Source organism: Neomonachus schauinslandi, chromosome 8, assembly GCF_002201575.2.
Source record: "Neomonachus schauinslandi chromosome 8, ASM220157v2, whole genome shotgun sequence".
Classification (NCBI taxonomy): domain Eukaryota; kingdom Metazoa; phylum Chordata; class Mammalia; order Carnivora; family Phocidae; genus Neomonachus; species Neomonachus schauinslandi.
Genome location: NC_058410.1, coordinates 5436733 through 5458604, shown reverse-complemented (window position 1 = coordinate 5458604; position 21872 = coordinate 5436733). Strand labels below are relative to the sequence as shown.

Sequence of the window (21872 nt, the reverse complement as noted above, 5' to 3'; positions counted from 1 at the left end):
CTCATAGCTCATTTTCCAGAAGTATGACAGAGGAAAGCAGGAGACGAAATAAAGAGTCTTTAAGACGTTGAAAGAAAATAACTATCAAACTAGAATTACATACCCATCAAAAATAAGACATTTCAGATAAGGAAAAAATGAGAGACTGCATTACCAGAACATGTTTCACTAAAGGCAATACTTAAAGATGTTTTTTAGGAAGGAGAAACGTGACCCTCTTTGGAAAACTGAAGATACAGAAAATAATAAAGAGCAATGAAAATGCTGAATGTGTGGGTAAATATAAATGTACATTATTTGTATAGGATGATTATTGAGTTAAAAATACGTATAAAATTTAGAAAAACAATGGCATATAAACTGGATGGGAATAAATTGTGTTAAATAGTTTGGGGTCCTTGCATTGTACGGGAAAGTGGTGAAAGTACAAAATAACATTAGTGTTTGATAATTTGGTGATGTGTGTCTAGCATAAATAAGCATGTAACTTTCAGGCTAATAGAAAGGAAAAATAAAGGGAAAAAGCATGCTCATTTCTACCTGTGTCCCTGATCCCCCCCCTTCCCACAAAGAAGACAAGAAAAAGAAAACGACAAAGGAACCTAGAGGAGGACGGGCATGTAGAAAGCACTTTAGTAAGATGGTAGATATAAATCACACACTGTAAATGGGCTCGGTGTTCCAGTTAAAATTCAAAGATTACAAGATTGATGAAACAAACTTAGCTAGATGCTGTTTAAAGAAGTCCTGTTTAAAATATAAGGATAACTAAAGATTGAAAGTAATAGGATCAAGAAAGATACACTTTGAAAAACAAAACAAAAATTTTTTATCTCCATGTGAATATCTATAGGCTAACTGGCAGAAGGTATTTCTGGAGATAGAGGGCCATTTCATAATGATAATGGTAAAAGGCTACAATAATGTAAAATTTGTATATATCAAATAACAGCATATAGTAAAGGCAAAATAGAACCACAAGGAGAAATAGACAAAAGTAATCTTGGAAGAATTTGCATTTTTTTTGAGCACCCATGGAATATTTAGAAAAATTGACCATATGTTACACTGAAAAGTCTGAACAAACAATGCAGGATTGATATTCTGCACAGTATGTTTTCTGATTATAATGTAGAAGTTAGAAATCAATAACAAATGATTAGGCAATCTCATTTTTGAAATGAGAAAAACATTTAAATATTCAATAGCAATTAAATTATTTGATTTGAATGATAAGGGAAATACTGCATATCAAAACTTGGGGTTGCGCCTAAATCCAGTTTAGAGGAATACCTAAAGCTTTATAAGTATATATATTAGAAAAGAAGAAGGTGCGGTAAGCTAAGCATCCATTTCAGAAAGCTGAAAAAAATGTAGCAGATTAAACCCAAAAGAAGTAGAAGGAAGGAAATAATAAAGCTAAGAGTAGAAATCAAATAATGACAAGAAACCACAAAAGGAAGAGAATCATTGTATCAGATGGCTCTTGTGGCGTTATAATAAGCCACCCCAATAACTTACTTAAAACAAGCATCATTTATTTAGCCCCTGCTTCTCTTCTGCAGACTGGTTGGTCCTTTAGGTCAGGTTCAGCAAAGTAGTTCTTCTGGTCTGCATCTGTAGTCACCTGTAGTTTGGCTAGGCAGCTCTATTTTTATGAGTTGTCTGGCTGTGGGCTGGGACATTGATGGTGACTGGGTCACTTGTCTTTCATTCTCCAGTAGGTTAGTCTGAGCTTGTTTACATGGGAATAATAGGGTTCTTTTTTTTTTTTTTTTAAAGATTTTATTTATTTATTTTGACAGAGAGAGACACAGTGAGAGAGGGAACACAAGCAGGGGGAGTGGGAGAGGGAGAAGCAGGCTCCCCGCAGAGCAGGGAGCCCGATGTGGGACTCAATCCCAGGACCCTGGGATCATGACCTGAGCCGAAGGCAGACGCTCAACCGACTGAGCCACCCAGGCGCCCGGGAATAATAGGGTTCTAAGAGAGTAAATGCACCTAAGACTGAAATTTAGGCTTTTCACACGAATGTCATTCTTTCCACTGTGTTGTACTGGAAAAGCAAGTCACGGTGCTGCAGCCCAGATTCGAGGGTGGAGATGAGCTACAAGTTTACGCTGCAGCGGCATAGATATCTTTTGGGGTTAATGGATAATTGTGGCCATTTTTTAAGTCATTCTACTCCAGTCAGCAAAAACAAAAGTAAATTTTTTGAAAAGACTGGAAGACTGATAAAGAACAAGGAAGACATAGATAACCAGTCAGGAATGAAAGAGGGGACATCAAACAGATTGTGTAGATAACTGAGAAGAAAATTAGACTTAAGCTTTACATCAACAAATTTGAAAGTTTAAACAATATGGACATATTTCTAGGTAAATACAGGTTACCGAAATTGACATATGAAAGGCTAGAAAATCTGAATTAAAGAACTGAATCCATAATTAAAAACCTTGCACAGAGAAAAACTCTGTTTCACCACTGATTTCTATTCAATATTTGAGGAAGAAATAACATGTCTTCTACAAGCCCATCCGGAGAGTAGAAAAAGAGGGAATGCGTCTCGGCACGTTTTGAGGCCAGAATAACCTTGATGCCAAAACCCAAGCATATTATGAGAAGGGAATATTACAAGCCAATTCCATTTATGAATGTAAATTTTAAAAAAATCATCAAAGTGCTAGCCAACTGAATGTAATAACTTATGAAAAGGATGATGCATCAAGATTAACTTGAGTTTATTTTAGGAATATAAGGTTGTTTAACATTTGATAATTGATTATAATCTGCACTAACAGATTTTAAAGAGAAATATTATGGTTGTCTCGATGATAAAGAAATGTGATAAATTTAAACATCCACTCATGATTAAAAAAAGAACAAAACCTTTAGCAAACTCAGGAATAAAGGGAAGTTTACTTAATCTGGTAAAGAATACTTACAGAAAGTCTACAGATTACTTTAAGCTTTATGGTCAACTGTTGAAAACTTTAATTTTGAAATCTGGAACAAGTGAAAGATGATAGACTCTTCTTTGACTTTGAACTTGAGATGTATTGGCTAGTGCCATATGGTTGGGAAGGAGAAAGGATATAGAACAGTCATTATTTGCAAGTAATAGGTTTGTTTACCTAAAGAATCCAAAAGTACCTGCAGAAAAATTATGAGAATTAATAATGAAACAGGCTGCTGGTTATGAGGTTTATTAATACAGAACATTCAGTTACATGTTCATATACAAGAAACAAAAATGAATTAAAAAATATATACAATAGCAAAAATGAACCCCCAAATATCTAGGAATAAGTCTAACAAAAATGAATAAAGTCACAATAAAAAAGCCTTATATTCTTGATAGATATTAAAGCGGACCTGATCAAATAAAGAAATGATACTGTGCTCATGCTTTTGAAGCCTCTGTTGTAATATCTCAATTAAAATTACCACCAGTATTATTTCAGAAATTGACCGGCTGGTTTTAAAATCTGTACAGAAACAAAGGGAATGAATATATGAGACATTCTTCAGTAAGAGCAAGGTAGAATAACTTGGTATACTGTATATCAAGATTTATTATAAAGTTACAATAATTAATTCGGTGTGATATTAAAGCAAGGATAAGCAAATAGATTAATGTAATAAAATAGAGAACTCAGAAATAGACCCAAGCATATATAGGTGTTATTTATGACAATAATGGCACCCTAGAGTAATTGGAAAAGGATAGTCTTTTCAATAAAATATGCTAGGACAGTTGGGTGTCCATGTGAGGGAAAGAGAAAAAGCTGTACCGTTACAGACATTAATTCCTGGTGTACTGTGGGTATAAATGCGAGAGAACAATAAAGCTTCTAAAAGTTAATACAGAACGATATCTTTTCATGATCTTGGGATAGGGAAAGACCCCACTAACCATGAAGAGAAGACTGATAATTTGAGCTACATTAAAATTTATTCAGTCCAATTAAATTCAGTTACACAACACCATTAAAGAACTAGGAGGCACTGGGCACCCGCATGGCTCAAGCAGTTAAGCATCTGCCATCCGCTCTGGTCATGGTCTCGGGGTGCTGGGATCAGGCTCTCTGCTCAGTGGGGAGTCTGCTTCTCCCTCCCCATCTCCCTCTGTGCATACGCTCATTCTCTTTCTCTTAAATAAATAAATAAATAAATAATCTTAAAAAAAAAAAAAACAAACCAAAAAACTAGGAGGCAAGCCACAGGATGGGAAAAGGTATTTGGTACACCTGTAACCACAAAGTAGAACTCACTTAAGAAAACACTAACACAATAAAAAATAGTCTAGAAACTTCAAGAGTGCTTCAAGAAAAGTATAGGTCTGGGCGCCTGGGTGGCTCAGTTGGTTAAGCGACTGCCTTCGGCTCAGGTCATGATCCTGGAGTCCCGGGATCGAGTCCCGCATCGGGCTCCCTGCTCGGCAGGGAGTCTGCTTCTCCCTCTGACCCTCCTCCCTCTCATGCTGTCTCTCATTCTCTCTGTCTCAAATAAATAAATAAAATCTTTAAAAAAAAAAAAAAAAAGAAAAGTATAGGTTTGAATGACCAATAAACCTGAAAAAATGATGAATTTTATTAGTAATGAGAATGCTAATTCAGACATTCAGCAAGTGCATCAGAATGGCTAAAATAAAAAGCATTGTTAAGAAGTGCTGGAGAGGAAGTTGGATCAAAACAAATTCTTCTCTTCTTTGGGGACTTAATAAATGCATACAGCCATTTTAGAAAATAGTTCAGCACTATCTACAAAGGAGTTCTTTTTGGATATTATCTTCTTTACCAAGAGTCTTTTCCCTCAAGGAGTGGTCCCTTGTCCTCTTTCTTTGTTTTGTACTGTCTCTTTCATGTTAGCCTTCTCAAGTCTTTGGTGAACCTGCTTTGTCTATTCATATTTAAGTATGAAGCACTGAACATTTGAATTATGAACTTACATGTTTATGTACTGGGCTCACCCACTGCAAGCTTCAGTTTGAGGTAATCATCTGAAGTGTCAACTTTGAGAAGGTAGCCAAATGCTCTTTATGGAGACAGAAACTCAAGCCTGTTACCTGCAAGTTAGATCCCTGTTTGTTGGTGTTCTGTATACCATTTCCACCTTTTTTTTTCTGGTTTTCTACAGAGCTCTGTGAGTGTCAGGTTTCTCTGGAGTTCTCTAGGACAAATTTGCTATGGACCATATCCCCTTATATGGACATTCTAAGCTGGGTATTTGATTGAAGGCCTGGGGTTTCCTAAAGTGAATTTGTAGTGGACTTGGTAGGCTATTAATTATCCACTACATGTGCCAGACCTTGTACTGAACCTTTTAAATGTATTGTGCTGTACATACATACACTCCTCAGTACAGCTCTGCCACATAGTATCATCTCCATTGTATAATTGAGGCTTATTTGATGTGACTTTCAAATTCCTAATTATTATTCAGTATTGGAGCTTGGATACCAGTGGGGATCTGTGTGCTTTAAAAGTTTTTTAAACACCTAGGGCGCCTGGGTGGCTCAGTTGGTTAAGCGACTGCCTTCGGCTCAGGTCATGATCCTGGAGTCCCTGGATCGAGTCCTGCATCGGGCTCCCTGCTAGGCAGGGAGTCTGTTTCTCCCTCTGACCCTCCCCAATCTCTCTCATTCTCTCTGTCTCAAATAAATAAATAAAATCTTTAAAAAAAAAAAAGTTTTTTAAACACTTAATAGTAGTATAGTTCTTGAGTTTATTCAAATTGGAGATGTAGAAAAGGGATTCTGGGTTGGAAGCAAGTGCATTGTTAACATGGGTGATGGCAGGGATTTAGGTTGATTAAAGAAGTAGAAAAATACTATATGCCAAGGAACGAGGCAAGGATAAGGGGTTCTATCTTGGCGTTTTGGCTAAGATCAAGTGTAGTATCTGTTCTTATCAGTTTTATTTGAATATAAGGCAAATTTCAGAATTGGGGATCTTGTAGACTAGATCAGGTGCTTATAGGATCAGTCTATGAGTTTTGGGGTGGACAGATCCCCTGAGGGAAGGGTGCTTTCTCCCAGCTAGACATGTGTATTATCCATCTTTGATTTGCCTATCACTTGTAAGATGTGGAAATACTGGTGAACAGCTTAGTGAGGGAAAGTAAAAAGCTGTTGGGAGTACAGAAGATTGGAGAAATGCCTTAGCTTCTTAAGCCCTTAAAGCAGTGAATGCTAGCATATTACTTTTATGTAATGATATGCTAGTAGTAGGATCAATTGCAAGAAAAAAGTAGGAAGCTGTAAATATATGAATCGGTACCTATTTGAATAAATAAAAACCACCATGGCTTTTTGTGGAATTGATGGTAAATACTCATTTTTTTGTCTTTTGTGCAGTTGACCTGTGAATGAGGAAATTTTACTTTTCAGTATTCAGAGTCAGTCTGTGCTTCCTGTTGGCCTTTATGTTAGAAGCTTCTGTTGAGGGATGGTAGTTACTTACACAATTATTTTTATCACTGTCCTACTCATGGAAAGAATTAAGGCTCCTTACAAAACTAGTGGTATAAGTTAAAGTTAGAAACGGAAAAAAAAGGAAGAAAAATAAGGTACAGACATAAAATTGTGCAAAAAATAATATGCTCTTAAGACTGAAATACTTAGTATAGGGTGGAATCCAAATTTGGCCATTGGTGTTATGGAAGCCAACAAAAAAGTACAATTCTCTCTGAATAGTTGCTTTGGAGAAAGTATTTTCTTGTTAGATAAATGAGACAGGAATTTTTCCCAAGGATCTCTGTAAAAAATGCAATTACTATTTAACAAAATGAACAATTCCCTGTACGCTGACATTAGAGTTTTGTAGAAGGGATTTGTTTTGGGTGGCATCTAAGATTTTGTCAAACTCTTTAATATACTGGTTTATTCTGGTTTATACATGTTGATGGACAGTTCAGTATAGTACCTGTTTTATGTAGATAGTGTTGTTCTAATTCATAATTTGTGTTAACACATGTAAAACTTCCATGCTGAACAATGAGCTCTTGTAATTACACCCTCAAACTGGGCTAGAAATTCATAAGTACTCTAAGATTTATTAAAAAATATTTAACTTGACAAAGTAAAAATACATTTTAAAATAATTTTAAGAGCTATAAATTCAAGCAAGTGAATAATATATAGTGACTTTTTTTTTCCCCAGTTTAATTTTGTTGGGAGAATCCTTGGACCTAGAGGACTTACTGCTAAACAGCTTGAAGCAGAAACAGGATGTAAAATAATGGTCCGAGGCAAAGGCTCGATGAGGGATAAAAAGAAGGTAAGTCCTTGAACTTGGGGGCGAGTCTTGATGTGAATAATTTACTTATAATTTTGCATTCTACTAATAAAATATCCAGATCTTCTGTGCATAAAGCACTATACATTAATTCATATCTGAAACTTTTGAACTTTTTTAAGGTGTTGTCATGATTTTTTTCTTGTTGATTTTCATGAGTTTTAGCCAACCTAAGGTATCACTCAGTCCATCATGTTAACTTATTTTGGTATTTATAGTTGAGAAGCTGCCACTTTGGAAACTAGTCACACTATAATGTATATATAAAGGTATGTCATTAGAAGTTTTAAAAATCTAAAATGTTTCCGTTGATGAGATTTAAATGGAAGTGATCAAATGAATAGCTTTAGCTGTGTGTCAGATAACTGGGAGAGCTATTAAACAGAAAAAGAAAGCTATAACTAGCCATATGATACTCATCTTCGATTTCACCAACATTTTGTGTTGATTGTAAGTTTATTAGACATTTTACTTTATATTGTTCCTGTTTTCTGTTTATTTCTCCTGCCACTTATAGTTCTTCTAGTTTAATTAATAAATACCTAACTATCTACTTTAAATACTGTTTTTAGTAAGGGTTTATTTGCTTAGTTTCCTGTTATCCAATGATACTGTTAGGCAGGATATTTTAGATATCCTGTGTGTATCTGTGTAAAAAGTGTTCGACTGATTAAAAAAAAAAATAACCTTTTTAAAAAAATTCCACATATAAATGAAATCACATGGTATTTATCTTTGACTCATTTCACTTAGCAAATACCCTCTAGGTCCATGCACCCCTGAAACTAATGTAACACTGTGTAAGAATTATACTTCAATTTAAAAGAAGAAAAACCTAGATTTGATTGCCAAATATTAAACATACTGTCAGGGAGGGTATTATTTTTTTAATACATTGCCTTGAAAGGGCTATCAAGTAATAGACCTGTGGTCAGCTTACGTTGGAGTGTGTGCATTGAATCACTTTGTGGAGTTTATGGAACAAACACCAGGTCTACAAAGTATTCTGACTTCATTCTGATGTGCTTCTTTTCTGACCTTCCACCTCATTTCATTTACACTCTCCCACCACCTGACTGGATTGCAGTCATTTTCTCACCTTGCAGACAAATAATGACTTTGTAGCTGCAAAATTGGGTGTGCGTGGGGAGGGGGCATCCCCAATAATATTGATTATCTTTAAATCTTATTATAACCTGTTCTTGTCAGCTGAGTTTAAAGATATTTTGAGGCTATGTGAGTTCTCCTTCAGCAAATTTAAATATTGTATTTAAAACATTTTTTATTAGAATCTTAAAACACTTAAGCATTTTCTGAATTAGCTAAGTGGCAGTCTTATATTGGCATGCAGTTTTGGTTCCCGTTTCTACTTAATAGTTGTATTGGCATTAAGCAATTTAAGAGCCATAGAAAAATGAAGTTGACAATTGATGGACAAATAAATCTTTACCTTAAGATTAGTGTATCCATCAATTAAACAGTTATTCTATAAATCAGTGAAAAAACATGTTTTCCCCTCTCCTCAGCCTCTGTTAATTCTGTAGTAATGGCGCTCCCCTTCTCCACTCACACACTCATAGGCATCAAGGATTAGAGCTTGGAACTTGTGTAATGAGACATCATGAATTTTTTTTTTTTTTTTTTTTGATTGGGGTTGAAATTTTAGCCTGAAGAACATATCCTGCTGTCTTTGGCAGAAGAACCAAATAGAACAGTGAGCTTTGTGACCACATTGTTTAGGTTTGAATCTTGGTTCTATCACTTAGCAGCTTTGTGACATTGGACAAATTACTTATCCTTCTGCTTTATAAAAATGGGAGTAGTAATAAGGTGATTGTGAAGATTAAATTAGTTATAAAGCCCTTAGAACAGTGCTTTGGATCATAGTAAGTGATAGGTTAATGTTAATCATTGTTCCTAATAAATTTTATCTTTATATTATTACAGTCGTGCCCTTTATTCACAGGTGGGGGGGGGCGTTCTAAGACCCCTGGTTGCCTGAAAATGCAGATAGTACTGAACCCTGTATATACTATGCATTTTCCTATACGTACACACTTCTGATAAATTTAACATATAAATTAGGCACCGTAAGAGATTAACAGCAATAATTAGTAATAGAACAATTATAACAATATATTGTAGTAAGTCATGTGAATGTGGTCTCTCTCTCATGGTATCTTAATATACTGTACTCATCCTGGTGATGATATCAGATGGTAAAATGCCTACATGGTGAGATGAAGTGAGATGAATGATAGAGACTGTGACATTAGGCTACTATTGACTTGAGGAGGAGTTAGAAGGAGGATCATCTCCTTCCTGACTTAGGTTGACCATGGGTGACTGAAATCGCAGGAAGCAAAGCTGCAGATGAGGGGGGACGACGGTAATTGGATAGTTAGTGCATTTTATGTTTAAACTCTTACGTTGCATCAAGGTGGGGGGACTGCTCCTGTTTTTTTTTTAAGTTTTGGAAAGGAGAATACTTTGTTGTTTTATGACCGTTGAATATCCCATATTCTCATTGCTTTTCTGTTTTCTCCGGTGGTTGGTGCATCCATATTCTGTCTTGTCCACTTTGTTCTTACCCACAAATAGAAGCAGTTTACGTTTTCTTTTTATTTTTAATTTGTACTGTTGGCTATCAAAATAAAACAAACTTATAGATTATACATAATGCAAGAATAACAACAAGACACCAGAAAAATTTGGCCACAGATGATATCTTTAGTTTTATTAAAATGCTACAGATGAACATACTTTAGGCATATCAAATTAGTTTGAAAGAAAATTAGGTAAAGATCAAAGTCATTCTAACTAATTTGATATGTATCAACCATACTATTGGTTGAGGAAATTATAAACTTACAGACATATCAACCATACCAATAGTATCAACCATACTATTGATATTATGGTATATGGAGTCTGTGAAGAATTTGTGCACATATTTTTAGTACCTGGGGTGTCTTCTATAATTTTAATGTAAATCTACACATAATTAATTGTTAACCAAGTCATTTTGGTTAATGCTGTAGTTACTCTATTCATTGAGTTCTTAAAAATGTTAATGAAAGTAAAGTCAAATCGAAAGTGCTGTCGATTGTTATTTGACAGTTATTTTGGTAAAGAACTTGACAAGCAGATGGAGACCAAAAGAAGTATTGATGAGATAATTCTTAGTACTAGGCTGATTTAGGTGTATTTCAGGTGTTTCAGAGGAAAAGCCAGTTGGATTTAAGCTTTTCTGCAGAGCTGTCAATTTTTGTAAAAGCTGAGAAAGCTAGAAAATCTTAATTTACTGTTGCCTAAAATATGATGGAAAATGCTCTTTGCTGATCTGCATCCTTCACTAGCCTGGTAAACTTAGTGAAGGCAAAGCATGTCTGTTTTATGGAGCATTTCCCTGGTGTTTGATGAGTACCTGGCACAGAGTAGGATCTGAAAAAAAAAATCTGAAAAAGGAATGAATGTTTAGGTAATAAACGAAAGGCATAGATGCCTCCCCCCGACATCCCCATACAAAAGTTTGTAAATAGAGGAAATTATAAACCTGATGTGCTTTTAATTCTTTGGGCAAGAGAAGCAGTACCATATTATTCTAAGCTGTTGGTTTTAAGCAAGGGAGTGAAAATGCCACTTTAATTTTTATTCTGTTGCAGTGGTGTTACTTCAGAGTTATTGGTGGGCATAAGAGCATCGATTTTTGTGTATAAGTGTCAGTGGAATGGTACTGGGTAAACTTCATGGAACCAAAGAGCAGGAGCTGTAGTCATATTTTATGAGAGACTATGACCAAAGCTTGGAAAGCTTCTCTGTTTCAGCCAGTACTTACCTGGAGCAGGCTAACTATCCCTCTGTCTCTGATTAAGTATATGGTACCATGGTGTCAGCAAGTGGAAACCAGTAGTTTTATGGATAGTTCTTTTTAATTTTTTTAAAAAATTTGTTTATTTATGAGAGAGAGAGGGAGGGAGGAGTGTGGGGAAGAGGGGTGGGGGAGAGGGAGAGAGAAACTCAAGCAACTCCTGGCAGAACGCGGAACCCAACGCGGGGCTCGATCTCAGGACCTGGAGATCAGACCTTAGCCAAAACCAAGAGTTGGATGCTCAGCTAACTGAGCCACCCAGGTGCCTCTTTATGGATCGTTCTTGTGATTCATAGAGTGTGTACTTTGTATCAAGCATTATTCTAGGTATTTTACATGCATTTGTTTTAGGTTTTTTTTCCGTATCTTGTAAGTTTATTATTTTTTTATCATTTTATTTTTTTATAGTGTTATATTAGTTTCAGGTGTACAGTATAGTGATTCAGTAATTCCATACATCACCCGTTGCTCATCACAACAAATGCACCCCCTAATCCCTTTCACCTATTTAACCCAACCCCCCACCCCTCTCTTCTTTTTTATGTCTAAATGATATTTCATTGTATATACATACCACATCTTATTTTATCCATTCATCAATCAGTGGACCCTTGGGCTGGTTCCATATCTTGGGTATTGTAACTAATGCTGCTACAAACATAGGGGGGCATGAATCCCTTTGTATTAGTGTTTTTGTATTGTTTGGGTAATACCCATAGTGTGATTGCTGGATGGTAGGGTAGTTCTATTTTTAACTTTAGGAGGAACCTCCTTACTGTTTTCTACAGTGGCTGCACCAGTTTGCATTCCCACCAACAGTGCAAGAGGGTTCCTTTTTCTCCACATCCTTGCCAACACCTGTTGTTTCTTGTGTTGTTAATTTTATCCATTCTGACAGGTGTGAGGTAATCTGAGTTTTATTATTCCTATTTTGTAGGTGAGGAAATTGAGCCTCAGGAGGTTGAGTAATGTGGCCAAAGGTCACATACCAGAAAGTAGCAGTCCAAATTCAACCTACAGCCTGTACTCTATCCTGTGGTATACTACTTCCTACCTAAGAACCATTTCTGAGAGCGATAGCAACTTCAGAAATATTAGAACTTGAATATTGAGTAGTTTTAAACTTTTGACTATGAAGTCAACATGAATGTATTTTGTGAAACTTCTCTAAAGTTTTTAGTTTTTTCCTCAGGGATAATATATTTTGAAGTTTTGTTTTTATGTGTCATTCCCTGGATTTTCAGAAATCCTCCTTTAGGAAGGATTTAATCCCATTTTCTTGATAGAAAACTATATAGTTGAGCATAGAAATTCTAGAGAAGTAATTTTTGGAAAAGGAAATGATTTTTGGTAGTTTTTCAATTGTTGTAGCAGAGGGCTACAGGGGTCAGGTGGAGAGCTCTGGGAAAAATCTCTGCATGCGAGAGGGAATGGGTTCATCTTCAAAAAACAGAGGTGGCAGTCAGCTGGTTTCCACTGTAGCAGATAAATACATGTAAGTCATTAAAACAGAAGAGTGTTTCATGCATAAATTAGATACTTGATAATATTGTGGAGTGATAGTTATTAAAGTAGTAAATGAAGTTCACCTTTGGGAGTCTTTGTGAGTGGTGTTGTAGGGGACATTCTTGGGGATTTGTCTCTTCAACATCCATTAGCTCTTCTCTGAGAGTTCCCCTGTCATAAATAAGTGGGGACTAAGTATCCATGCTTGTGTTTCTGCTTCCCACTCCGCCCCCCAGCCAAAAATGTTGACCAGTGAAATGTCTACAGTTGATCAAAGCCAGGCTAGTTAAAATGTATCTTCTGGAAATTTCCATTGAGATTTAGTAATTTTACTTAGAGCTCTTTGCTTGAAATGAGGGGATATGCACTTAAGGGATCAGATGGCCCTTCTAGGGCTGCTAATAACTATGGCCAGATGGTATCAACTGCTTTCACAATCTGTGCAATGTCTGATTCAGACCATGCAATAACCTCAAAAAAGAGTTTTACTCTTCTAACAGGATTGGAGGCTTAAAGAGGTGATGTAACTTATCCAGTCCCCCATTTCTAACTGACAACAGTAAATATAAATGCAGATCTCATTGAACATTCAAATTGAACTATGCAAATCATTCTCATCAGAATATGGGCTTTGAATTTAAAACCTGATCAATCTGTAATAAATTTTTTATTTTATTTTTATGAGGATATACAGTGTTTTGTGGAACATGATTTATGAAACGTTATTAGAGAGGCATATTGTATGATTGCAGACACAGAATTTCATAACATTTTTACATCTTTACATATACATTACAAATTTTTCTTATCTCTTAAGTCCTGTTACTTCATTTCTTATGGTTAATATATATTTTAATTACTTAGTTAATATATATTTTTGGAAAAGTTTAAGAATACAGATAGTCCGAAAAAAAATTAAAGGCACCACCTGTTCTGTCACTCTACAGCTTACCTTTGTTGACAGTTTTGGCCTGTCTTCTTACAGATTGTTCTTCTTACAGTTACATATACATTCACATGTGTTATGGAACGTGGATAATATTAGATATGATGCTTTATAATTAGCATTTTCTTCTGCAACTCTGTATCCTGTTCTGTGTCAATTCACTAAATAATTGAGCTTTATAATGTCTAAGACTTTGTGCTGGGTAATAGGAAGACACACTTATAAAGGATGCTTCAAGGCAATATTGACAGCAACATGCAAAGATTAATTTTCTTGAGTTTGTTGGGGAGTTGCTTAGACTTTTATTCTTATGGAAGATGTTACTGCTGTCTCAACACTTTGAAAGAGATCAAATTAATACAGTTTTTTTTTGGTTGACATCCTAAGGTGGCTATAATGGACAGTGACATAACATCAAGTACAAGCGTGGTTCAGACAACCTGTTTTAATGATCTTGTTGAACACTTAGCTTTCTGACATCCTTTAGCTTTAGCATAGGTACAGTTTATTCTTTCAAACTTTTCATCATGGCTAATTTTTTTTATTTATTTATTATGTTCAATTAGTTTTTGATGGCAGTGTTCAACAATTTCACCAGTTGCGTACAACAACCAGTGCTCATCATATCACGTGCCCTCCTTAATACCCATCATGGCTAATTTTAAATAACAGTAATCCATCACCCAGCATCAGCATTGCCTGTCTCCTTCCAAGTATGCCCTCACTCCTCCGTGGCTCTTAATCCCTCTTCTGCATGCCACATGATTTGGGGAGCACATTCCATACATAATTTCCTCTGTAAATATTTTATAATGTTTTTCTGAAATAACAGGGCTCTTTAATGCTATCATGTTTATGCATTTTTATCACCCCAAATTTTCTTTGTTCTCAGATATCTAGTCAGTGTTCACAGTTCCCCTCTTGTATCATAAATGTGTTTTTAAAATACTTTGTTTTGTTTTGTTTGTTTTTTTAAGGTTTTATTTATTTATTTGAAACAGAGAGAATGAGAGATAGAGAGCATGAGAGGGAGGAGGGTCCGAGGGAGAAGCAGACTCCCTGCCGAGCAGGGAGCCCGATGCGGGACTCGATCCCGGGACTCCAGGATCATGACCTGAGCCGAAGGCAGTCGCTTAACCAACTGAGCCACCCAGGCGCCCTAAAATACTTTGTTTGAATGACATCCAAGTGAAGGCCACATACACTGCTGTTAATTGATAGATGGCTTAAGCCCTTCCGTCCCTCAGCTCCATTTCTCCTTACATTTTATTTGTCAAGGGACTGAGTTATTTATCCTAAATAATTACTATGGATTTTGCTGATTTCATGGTGGTGTTTAACACTGATCTCTGTCCTCTATATTTTTTGGTAAGTGAGAAAGGTTTAATCAGATTCAGATCTCCTGCTCTCCCTTCCTCATTTCCTTTCTTCTTTTTGAAAGAATATTTCACAAGTAGTGTGGTGATGGTAGGTTTTTTTAGGCTTTTTATTTCAGTAGGAGTTGCAAAATGGTTATATCCTGTTTCTTCATTAATATTAGCTAGATTTACTTTTTATAGGAAAGGCTAGATAAATGCTCACTTCTTTATTTACTAGTTTAAAAATGGTTGGTTCCTAGGAATCCTTTAAAGGTAAAAAATAGGTTTTTTTTTTTTTCCTTTTTGAATATCATTATGAATGCATGTAAGCTGTTTGGATGTTGCAGTTCATTGCAGATAGTGTTTTTAATGATCCTGTTGTTCGGCCATTGGGGGCCTCCTCAAGTTCACTTCCAAGTCCTTCTGACACTGCCCCAGTGGTTGGGGCTAGTAACTTTGCTTTCTAGTGTGGTATGATAGTCCAATGTCAGCTTAGAAAATTTCCTCCCCAGACTTGGAATCAGCCATTTCTTTAAGGAATCCTAGTTACTTTTAGTGAAAAAGAGTAAGTAGAGATTGCATTCTGGACTTAAGTGATATTCATTATTTATAGACCTTTTCAGGACAGAGTTAGGAGATACATACATACATACACACACACATTCAGGAATATAGATTCATTCTCATTCAAAATCAGGGCTACAGTATTTTGTTTAATTGATCTTATATATCTATTTTCTTTCCCACTGAAAAATCCTGGTTCCTAAAGACACAAAATAATGACTCATTTGCTTTATTCTAAAATATATAGAAGTCTCAGAATAACAGTACAAACACTGCTATCAACAACATAGTGGAAACAGTTTTTCCGCAGTTCATATTGTTTTTAGAGTATATCCCACCAGAGATTGAAATTCTTTCTTTTAAAACACTCAGTAATTTCCGAGTGTATAACAGGTACATCATTATATGGGTCTACATTTAAGCTCATTTGCACTTGGTTTTCTAATTTTAATAGTTGCTTCAGTTATTTTTCTGTTACTTGTAAAATATTTACATGGTTCAAAGTCAAATATATAGGTAGGGCATTTTCAGAGAATCTGGCTCTTATCCTTGTTGCCTGTATGTATTCCCGCTTCTTGCTATTCAGGTAAAATTTTATATTTGTTTCCAGGTTATCCTTATATTTCTTTTTTTGACACAAACAGTTACATAAGTATGACAGTTGGGTATGCCTGTGTGTGTAATTTCTCACTTTTCATAGGTAGTTATATACACATTACACACTTTTCTACACCTTACTTTTTTTTAATTTAACAGTATATTGTTGAGATCACTTTGTAGGGGTATATTGGCCTTTTAATATCTTTATCATATTCCATTATGTGGAGTATACCATAACTTACTCCAACATTCTCCTATTAATGGGCATTTAGATTGCCTCTAGGCTTTTTTTTTTTTTCAAGATTTATTTATTTTTTCTTTAATTTTTTTTAAAGATTTTATTTATTTGACAGAGGGAGAGCACAAGCAGGGGGAGCAGGCTGTCTGAGCAAGGCTCACTGAGCAAGGAGCCCGATGCAGGGCTCAATCCCAAGACCCTGGGATCGTGACCTGAGCCGAAGGCAGACACTTAACCGACTGAGCCACCCAGGTGCCCCTATTTATTTATTTTAGAGAGAGAGTGCGAGCATGCGAGCATGAGTGGGGGAAGGGGTGGAGGGAGATGGAGAGAGAATCCTCAGGCAGACTCTCTACTGAGCAAGGAGCCGGACATGGGGCTCTGTTCCAGGACCCTGAGATCATGACCTGACCTGACCTGAAGTCAAGAGTTGGCCTCTTAACCCACTGAGCCACCCAGGTGGCCCTGCTCCTAGGCTTTTGCTGTTACACATAGGGAGAGTGCAGTATTGAAAAGCTTTTATATACATTTTTACGTGTCCTCATTAGTTTACCTTCAGGATAGAGTTCTAGAAGTGGTATCACATTATGTAATTTTGCTAGCTAGTGCTGAATTTCTCTCTAGGGGTTGTTTTCATTTTGCATTATCACCAACATCTGTGAGAGTTCCAGTTTCCCCAAAGATTCACCAGCAGTCTTAAACTTTTATACAGAAGACTGAACATCTGTTAAAGGCACTTTTTTTTTTTTCTTTTTAAAGATTTTATTTATTTATTTGACAGAGAGAGAGATAGCTAGAGCAGGAACACAAGCAGAGGGAGTGGGAGAGGGAGAGGCAGGCTTCCTGCTGAGCAGGGGAGCCCGATGTGGGACTCGATCCCAGGACCCCAGGATCATGACCTGAGCCGAAGGCAGACGCTTAACGACTGAGCCACCCAGGCGCCCTGTTAAAGGCACTTTTAAAGAAACTATTCTATATTTGTGTGTGCGTGTGTGTGTGCGCTTGTGTGTAAAAGGTCATTGCTGTTATGAGCAATGCAACCTTCTATGGTTTCCCAATTAGTCATTTCTTTGCAATATATTTCTTATGTTCCCATCCAGACCATTTATAAATAATTATTAGACATAGTTGAAATAGTTTAACTGGTCTTTAGGTACATTGTAATTGTAACAAACTTCTGTTTGTGCCTGAGAAATTAATTACTGTTTAAAATGTTTTCAAGAGGAAAAGTGCTGTGATTTTCTGTTAGTTTACATGGCCTTTCTCAGCTAGGGTTCCTCTTCTGAACCACAGACCATAAAAATTGTTCAGTTTTACCTAGAGTGATTCATAACAAGTATCATTACAGATGTGTAGGAGAGAAGTTAATTATATATAATTTATGCTTGGGCCCGGCATTAAAACTTGATTCTCTTGTGGAGTCCTTAGTTGGGAAAGGCTATTTAATCCCTGCAAGGAATGGTTTTTTCCTCTCTACTTTATATTCCTGCCTTACTCCCTCCACTCACCCACTCCCTCTTATTGGTACCTTTGACTTGATGCGTTTGAAAGTAGGAACTTTTACAGATTCTCTCTTAATCTTAACAATCTTATAAATTGTATACTTACAAAGTTTCATGAATCTGATTTGAATAATAGTATTTAACTATGAAAACAGATCACTTGCTTTAAAAGAATAATTATGAAAATTATAGTATTAGGTAATCTGGTTTGGAAGGAACCTTATTAAAGCCATGAAGTCCAACCACCCTTGTGGTGTTTAATTCTGTGATACTTTATGAAAGAAGGTACCAAAATTGAGTAACAATCATTTGCAATACAGGAATAGTTAATTTAATGCCTTCTCAGGCAGCAAGTATTTTTCAGTGCTTACGATTTTTGTCTTCAAGGAGCTTTCATCTGTGGAAGACTGATGTATTAACAGTGAATTAATACACAGTGTGGTAAACACTCCTGTAGATGTTATACATTGTGCTGTGGGAGGTCAAGGAAGTATGTAATGAGTTCTGTTGCATGTTGAAGGTTTTAGGAAGAGCTAGAGAGCATTGGACTACAGCAGGAATTTACAAGACAGTTGAGAAGAATGGTGTTCTGGATACCAGTAGGATCAACCTGTGTATGTTGTCACGCGAATACTTGGCCTGTTGCAGTGGAAGTTACAAGGTGGTATGGTGGGGAAGGCAGTGTAGATATTGGAGACAAGACTGAGATCTGAGGATATAAGGACTTGAATACTAAACCTTTTTTTTTTTTTTTTTGAAAGCAGTGCATTGGTGCTCATGTTTTTAAGGTAAGAAGTTTTATGTTAATTGTTCTGAAAAAGATAACTGGGCAGTAGTAGAAGGGATAGGTGGAAGGGAGAAGTGTCCTAAGGCCAAAAACAAATGACCAAGTTTGTTAGAAAGTTCTTCCTTGTGTTGAGATTAATCAGTATCTTTGAAACTTAGATCCTCTGATCTTAAATCTACTTTGAATTCAAAACAAATATAATCTCTTAAACCTTGGAGCCTTTGACATAATTATATGGTAGTACTTAATGTCTTGAAAGTGTGCTGTTCTAGCTATAAACTAATTCCCTAGTAACTGCAGTCCTTTTTTTTTTTTTTTTTTTAATGTTACGGGCTTTGGTCTTGAATTCAACCTTAAGGTGGTTGATAGGTTTCTTTTTAAAAAGAAAGGAAGACTTGCCTTTCTGAAGAGTTGAATTAGTGCTTTTCAGATAATCTGTAAAAGACCATTACAGAACAATTCTAATCCATTGGAGACCAATCCTTTTGTAAACTATAATGAAATTATCAGAAAAATGGAATTTGAAAAAGACAGATTCAATCCTGTTTAGAACTTTCTATATCAACAGATAAAATTATCCAGTTGGAATGCTGTAAAAGTTTCTAAACTCACTTGATTTCTATACTTGCAGGCTGTATTTCCCAGCCGCACCCATTTAAATACCAGCTTATGACTTGATCTACTGGTTTACAGAACTGTAAGCTAGCTTCACGGTGTTCTCTCCCTCTCTACTTTGTTCTTCTTACTCTCAGTTTTGCTTTGTTTTTAAAATAAAATTCATTTTAGAATATTAATTTTGTTTATTATGGACTCAAGTGGCTTAGCCTTATTTTAGGATAGAAAAGTATAAAGCAGTGCATTAAAAATTAGATGTTTATTTCAGATTGGATAGTATCTCAAGACACTATTACAAAATAGAGCCACTGTTTTGCCACATTAATTATTAAGAAAGATTGAGAGGATTTGAAATAAAAATTCTATTTAAGGTACAGTTATTAAAATTGGTGAGGCACTCTTTGAGGAGTAAAAAGATGGATCCAATGAGAATAAACCTTTGTTTTCATTAATAAAGTAACACATTAAGTAACCTGTAAAACTTAAGCTAATTACTTGCCATAGATCTAATACCAAGATGAGTTAATTGTCCATGTCTAATGAAATGAGATACGAGTTTCAGTGAAAAGGGAGAGTCCATTTTATCACTAGATGCTGTTAATGAGCCTTTTAAAATTAAGTCTTGATTGGATTGCAGTCAATTTAGTTAAAGAATATTTGAGCACCTTGTAGTTGTGTTGTACATAACAGATTTTCTTTTGAGAGGATTCAGTCTGTGTTATGTTGACGGAATTAGTGGAATGTTGCGTATGTGTATATATAATGCTGCATCAGTTGACTTTCTTTTTCAAAATCCTTTATAACAGACTGGAAAATTTTTTCTGTCATATTAACAACAAATTATTAGGCAGTTTCATAAGCCTAGTGAGCCATCCTGTTCTGTCCTACTAGTTTTATTTTTCTATTTAACTCCAGTTATGAATCATTGGTAATGATTCACAGAAATTATATTGTTACTCCTTTGATTTTAAAACATGTCAACTTTTATGTATAATTGTTAACTCTTTTGCTTTTAAAGACAGGTGTAATTGTTTTGTGGGTTTGGGTCTTTTTTGGTTATAATTTGTTATACCAGGTCAATATCACAGCCTGTGGGTCCAAAAAATTAAAACCGAATCTCAGGTTATTGAAATAACTTTTATTTTTTGAGTTATTTTTTACTTAGAAGAGAGTAAATAGAAATTATAGCAGATAGGCATGTTTTATAAAGGTGTTCATAAGTTTTCTAACATAAGTTTTTGCTGAATTCAAATACCTATAAAGTATGCTACATACAGAGGACTAATCATTTCATATTGAAAAGGGTTTTAACAATATGTAAAGAAAGTTTTGTATAATTTCATCTTTGTAACTAATAAGATTAATTTTTGCCTAGTAACTTGTGTTCATTTAAATTATGAGATTATGGAATGTTCAGAAACAATTGGAAGTATCCTTATACTTGAGTATGTATAATACGATCAAGCTGTTGCATCAAAGTGTTTTAAGATATTTAAAATTTAAAAGAGGTCACAACTTTAAAAGAAGTCACAAATAGTAAAAGCAAATGCTTATCTATTGCAAAATAATTTTTTTTCTTGATTATGAAAGCCTTTCATGTTTAGTATGGAAATTATTAGACAGTTTTTTTTTAAACCATAATCTTTCCCATTTGGAGGCAGGTGTTACATTTATATGTTGATGCATATTTTGAGACCATATGTTTTTGTAAACTGATACATTTTACTTAAGAATATTGTATCTGTTTGGGGCGCCTGGGTGGCTCAGTCGTTAAGCGTCTGCCTTTGGCTCGGGTCATGATCCCAGGGTCCTGGGATCGAGCCCCGCATCGGGCTCCCTGCTCGGCGGGAAGCCTGCTTCTCCCTCTCCCACTCCCCCTGCTTGTGTTCCCTCTCTCGCTGTGTCTCTCTCTGTCAAATAAATAAATAAAATCTTTAAAAAAAAAAAAAAGAATATTATATCTGTTTATGCCCATAAAAACTCATGTACATGTTAAAAAATGAATTGTTTTTACTATGAAAATGTTGTGAAGAACATCTGCACGTATTATTAGGATGAATTTATAGAAGTATAATTGACTGTTCGAAAATGTATTACCAAAATTGCCTTTTAAAGCTACTATTTGAAATTATAAACAGTCTCAACAGGAAGTGAAAATGTTTTGTAATGAATCGTCTCTAAAATTGGTATACCAGTTTTTTAGGGTGACAAAAATATACTCTGTATTGATTCGCATATTTTTGGTTAGCGAGGTTAAATCTGTTACTGTATATTTATTTGGACTTTAATATTCACTTTTGTATTGCCTGTCATTGCTACCACCCCAAACCACTATTTTGTGTTTTCTTTTAATTATCACTTTGAAAAAATACAAATTTATACCTAAACAATGGGTCCTGTATACCCCTTACCTAGATTTGCCAGATTTATTAACGTTTTGTACATGTTTGTGCACATATGTGTTCTCTTCCTGTGTTTATATATGTATATGTAGATTTATTAACTTAGATACATAGTGAATGCTCATTATTTTCTAATTGTGTACTTGTGAATTCGCCTATTTGCTAAGGTTTATTAGTAATTAATA

The 21872-nt window shown here is 35.4% G+C and overlaps 1 protein-coding gene and 1 pseudogene across 1 annotated transcript in view; both read left to right on the top strand.

Moving 5' to 3' along the window:
* Nucleotides 1–21872, top strand: part of QKI (QKI, KH domain containing RNA binding) — a 152072-nt gene that overhangs the window by 51180 nt on the left and 79020 nt on the right. Inside the window, exon 3 of the mRNA XM_044917503.1 lies at nt 7164–7280. Coding sequence (XP_044773438.1) covers nt 7164–7280 — 117 coding nt within the window. The remainder of the gene's footprint in view (nt 1–7163; nt 7281–21872) is intronic.
* LOC123325663 lies at nt 5865–5959 on the top strand (annotated as a pseudogene).